A 3,954-nucleotide genomic window follows, 5' to 3' on the forward strand; every position below is an offset into this window, starting at 1 on the left:
CCACATTCCCGCCAAACATGCCGGCAAGAGAGCCCTTCACGAACAAGATAAACATGGGGCGTAATGTGATTTACTCCCGGCATTAGTGCGTGACCGTTGGGGGAAAGGACATGTCACGTCTTGTCTCAAAGGTGGGCCAACCAACCACCCTAATACCAGCCATGGACTTGAAATCAAGCAATCTTCAAGGCTTGCTCCAAAACCGAACCCAGGCGAAGCAAAGGTTTAGCTGGCTGAATCTCGACTATTCGCGAGGCGAGCTGCCAGTGTTGATTGGAGTAGTGCCGAAGGATGTATCGTCCAACGGAGTGCGATTCCTTCCATAGATTTGCATGCGAAAACAAAACGAGCTTCAGTCTGAGCTTCTAAAGATGAAGGTACATGGACGGCCATCTGATCTCCGTCAAAATCTGCATCAAACCCACCACAAACCAATGGATGCAAACGAATAGCGCGTCCTCCTACCCGCTTCCCGAAATGCTCAAAAGTTATCGTATAATAATGATCGAAACTACGGAATTGAAAGATTTTCTACCACAGTCCGGGCACTCTAGTAAGACGTGAAACACCCGATCCCATTCCGACCTCGATATGTGAAAAGCGTTTTCCGCCATATGTACTGAGAATTTCCGGGAGACGTGGTTCGACAGCCCGGACCCCTGTTGGAAATTTGATCATCGTAGAATGATACTGAATTTCCTAAAATGTAAAAAAACTATATAGGGAAATGAACTATCACGAGCAGGATTATGACCATGAATACGACAGGCCCGGCCTCTCTGGCGCCAGCACGGGTAGTACCGGGTCAGAGTCAAGCCTACCCGAGTCCCTATTTTATAGGGAACTCACAGGGAAAGGAAAGATTCTCCCCAAAATGACCTTCCCTGCCATAGAGGTTTTGGAGAATCTTCATTCAGAAAACCCATTGGCCTACCTGCGACAGGATTTGGTAGATTATGCCGATCTTTCAGACCAATGCAAGCGGGGGGTTCCGACGGGAGCCAACGTTTATGAGTTCGGTCAAACAATGAATCCCGTCGCCCAGCTTGATTTTATCCACACGGAGCTCCGCCGAGGACAAGGGCAGGGGTCTTCCGACTGGGAAGACTAGTAAGGGCGGACCTCCGTATCCTTGGGGATACAGCCAAAGCCTTCTTCAGGGAGGAGGTGGAGCCGGAAGAACCAGAAGAAACGATTGTTGAGCCGAAATCCCGGGAAGCTAGCCCATCACCAAAAATTCCACTAGATGAGGAGAGCTTCGACAAACTTTCGTTTGAGGAGAAACAGGCACACGCCCGAACCCTTCAGTATTATGCATTTTTAATGTGGAGGCCCTGTCAAAGCCTTTTCCTGGCATTAATCGAAGGGGATTTCCCAATCGATCGCCCGATTGACGACTCGGAAGGGGAAGAGGCGGTCGAATTCTCCGACATGGAAGTGGAAGAGGCCCCGGAACGGGAGGGGGCGGGCGAATTCTCCTACTCCGACCTTGAACGGGAAGAGGCCCTGGAACGGGAGGAGGCAGGCGAATTATCCTCCTCCGACATGGAAGACAGCTGAGTAGTTATTTGTTAGAGGGGCCATTATCTGGATAGGTAGGCCCAAGCCTCCCTATGAGAACCTAGTGAGACTATTTTTTTACCCCAAATAGATAGAACCAAGAGATTGATTTTTGAAACCTCAAGAGGGGGGGCTTAAGGAACCCCCCCACCCCCCCCCCACAATATGGAGTAAAAAAGCCAAAATAATTCTGTAGGATACTGTTGAGATAGGATTGAAATCTGACGCATCTGCAAACTCATACTCGATTGGAGCAATGTAGCGAACAGAAAGGGAAATATAGAATCGGATCCAATTTATCATAATAGATTGGTGAATATGTTGGTTGATCGCATTCTCAGGGATGGTAATAAATCTCTAGCTTATCCTATTTTTTACCTGGCTATGAAGCGGATTAAGGAAAAGACGAATAGGAATCCACCGTCTGTTTTGCGACAAGCTATACGTAGAGTAACCCCCGATATAGTAACAGAATCTAAACGTGTAGGTGGATCGACGTATCGAGTTCCCGTTGAAATATTACCTTCAGAAGGAAAAGCTTCGGCTATCCGATGGTTATTGGTTGCGTGCCGAAAACGTTCAGGTCGAAGTATGGCTTCAAGACTGAGTGACGAATCAATGGATGCCGCTAGAAATCACGGCAGTGCTGTGCGTAAGAAGGAGGAGACTCATAAGATGGCTGAAGCTAATAAGGCTTTCGCCCATCTACGGTAGTCTCAGTTTTTCCTTTCAATCCACAATTTTCTATTCTATTTGTGGGTTGAAACCCTCAATGTAGTATCCTTGCATGACTCATATCGAGACATGGCAGGGACATCTAGATAGGTGGAGACTAAGTGAGTAGAGACATGGGAGAAATAGAAATATCTAACGAGATATGTTTTATAAATGTCGAGGTATCTCTAGATATATGTCTCCCTCTCCCTCTACTTTATTATAGAGGGACTACTCATCCATCGGTCAAATATGAATCTCTAAATGTAAAAGTTTGTTTTTTCAGTCAAGACACGGGAAATTTTGAACAAATTATTGACTTTTTTAGCGAAGTTTCAATATAAAGTACCGTAATAGTTACTCCATTTCTAAGTATCAACCTGCTTCGAACTACGAAAAGTATTGATCCCCTCTTCCTCCGCGATAATTTCTCGATTCTTCCAGAGTTTAGTAGAATTTCCGGCTTAGTAACAATAGCTATTGCCGATTTAGTATCTAAGGGGAGAGATACACCTCTGCTTCATCGAATTTCCCTAACATCCTTAGTCATTAGCATAGTACTCTCGTTGTGTCAATGGCAAACCAAAACTGTTTCAATTTTTTATGGAAGTATCCAGATCAACACTTTCAGCAATATATTCAGACTACTCCTCCTGATCTGTCCATTACTATCTGTTCCATTATCAGTTGATTACGTACGATGCGCAAAAATAGCCTTGACAGAGTTTTCGTTATTTATATCAACCGCGGGTCTAGGGGGAATGTTTTCATGCCGTGCAGATGATTCAATAACTATTTTTGTAGCTTTGGAGTGTCTGAGCTTATCTTCTTATCTATTATCCGGATACACGAAAAGGGATATAAGATCTAATGAGGCGACCATGAAGTTCCTTTTAATGGGCGGGGCCAATTCAGCCATTCTAGCTTATGGGTTTTCCCCACCATACGGATTATCTGGTGGAAAATTTCAACTCGATGAGATAGTTGACGGACTTGTGTCTACCCAGATGTATAATTCTATTGGAATATACATTTCCATCACGTGTATTGTGGTAGGAATGGGTTTCAAACCTTCCCTGGTTCCGTTTCATCAGTGGACTCCTGATGTATATGAAGGAGTGTGACTCGCCCGAAAGAGGATCGACTTTTCCCGAATCCCCTTACGAATATTAAGCAATTATTATACGATGGATATCCCACAGTCACGTGGGGGGGTAAGAACTCCCCGAACATCTTTATCATTAACTGACTCTTATCACAAGTTTCACGAATTTCCAACAATAAATCGTTTCGTATAAGCAAGATAAAACAGAGTGCGGAGAAAGATGCAATTCAACAGAGTTTCTAATTTATTGGTTTTATGCTTCTGTTGCTTCCTGCTCATTCCTCCAAAAGTTTAACCATTATGGGCAGGTGTCACGAATAAAAATGACTGATGTAAGGGAAGGGTAACAGCAAGGGTTTATTAGCCCCCCCTCCGAGATGTAGATTCCATTAGTTCCAATCCTTCAGGAATTATAGGTGCAACATACGATACAAGCATTTGTCAGCGAAGGAATCGCCCCAAGATAATGAAGCCGTGCCTGTCGGGGACGAAGAAAATCCTATTCCTGTTCTCCCGTTTCTGATATACTCTGCCTCACTCTATACGAAATTTCCCTCTATTCAGAATGAGAGAAT

The 3,954-nt window shown here is 44.6% G+C and overlaps 1 protein-coding gene across 1 annotated transcript; it reads left to right on the top strand.

The window, feature by feature from the left end:
• Positions 1-727: 727 nt before the first annotated feature.
• Positions 728-3,398, top strand: LOC147879352 (uncharacterized). Its single transcript, XM_087372222.1, has 4 exons — positions 728-1,110; positions 1,344-1,525; positions 1,823-2,273; positions 2,648-3,398. Exons 1-4 carry the CDS (start codon positions 728-730, stop codon positions 3,396-3,398), a joined length of 1,767 nt encoding a protein of 588 aa, XP_087228348.1.
• Positions 3,399-3,954: the final 556 nt, after the last annotated feature.

This window comes from Dipteris shenzhenensis, unplaced genomic scaffold (assembly GCF_047967505.1).
Source record: "Dipteris shenzhenensis isolate YYH24624 ecotype China unplaced genomic scaffold, Dip_SZ_1.0 scaf0040, whole genome shotgun sequence".
Taxonomy (NCBI): Eukaryota; Viridiplantae; Streptophyta; class Polypodiopsida; order Gleicheniales; family Dipteridaceae; genus Dipteris; species Dipteris shenzhenensis.

What these genes read in the sequence shown, in the direction of transcription:
- LOC147879352 (XM_087372222.1), top strand. Translation starts at nt 728, where the DNA reads ATGAACTATCACGAGCAGGATTATGACCATGAATACGACAGGCCCGGC. An exon ending in TCTTCCGACTGGGAAGACTA is followed by an intron (nt 1,111 to 1,343) that starts GTAAGGGCGGAC and finishes GCCCTGTCAAAG; the next exon opens with CCTTTTCCTGGCATTAATCG. An exon ending in CCTGGAACGGGAGGAGGCAG is followed by an intron (nt 1,526 to 1,822) that starts GCGAATTATCCT and finishes GGAGCAATGTAG; the next exon opens with CGAACAGAAAGGGAAATATA.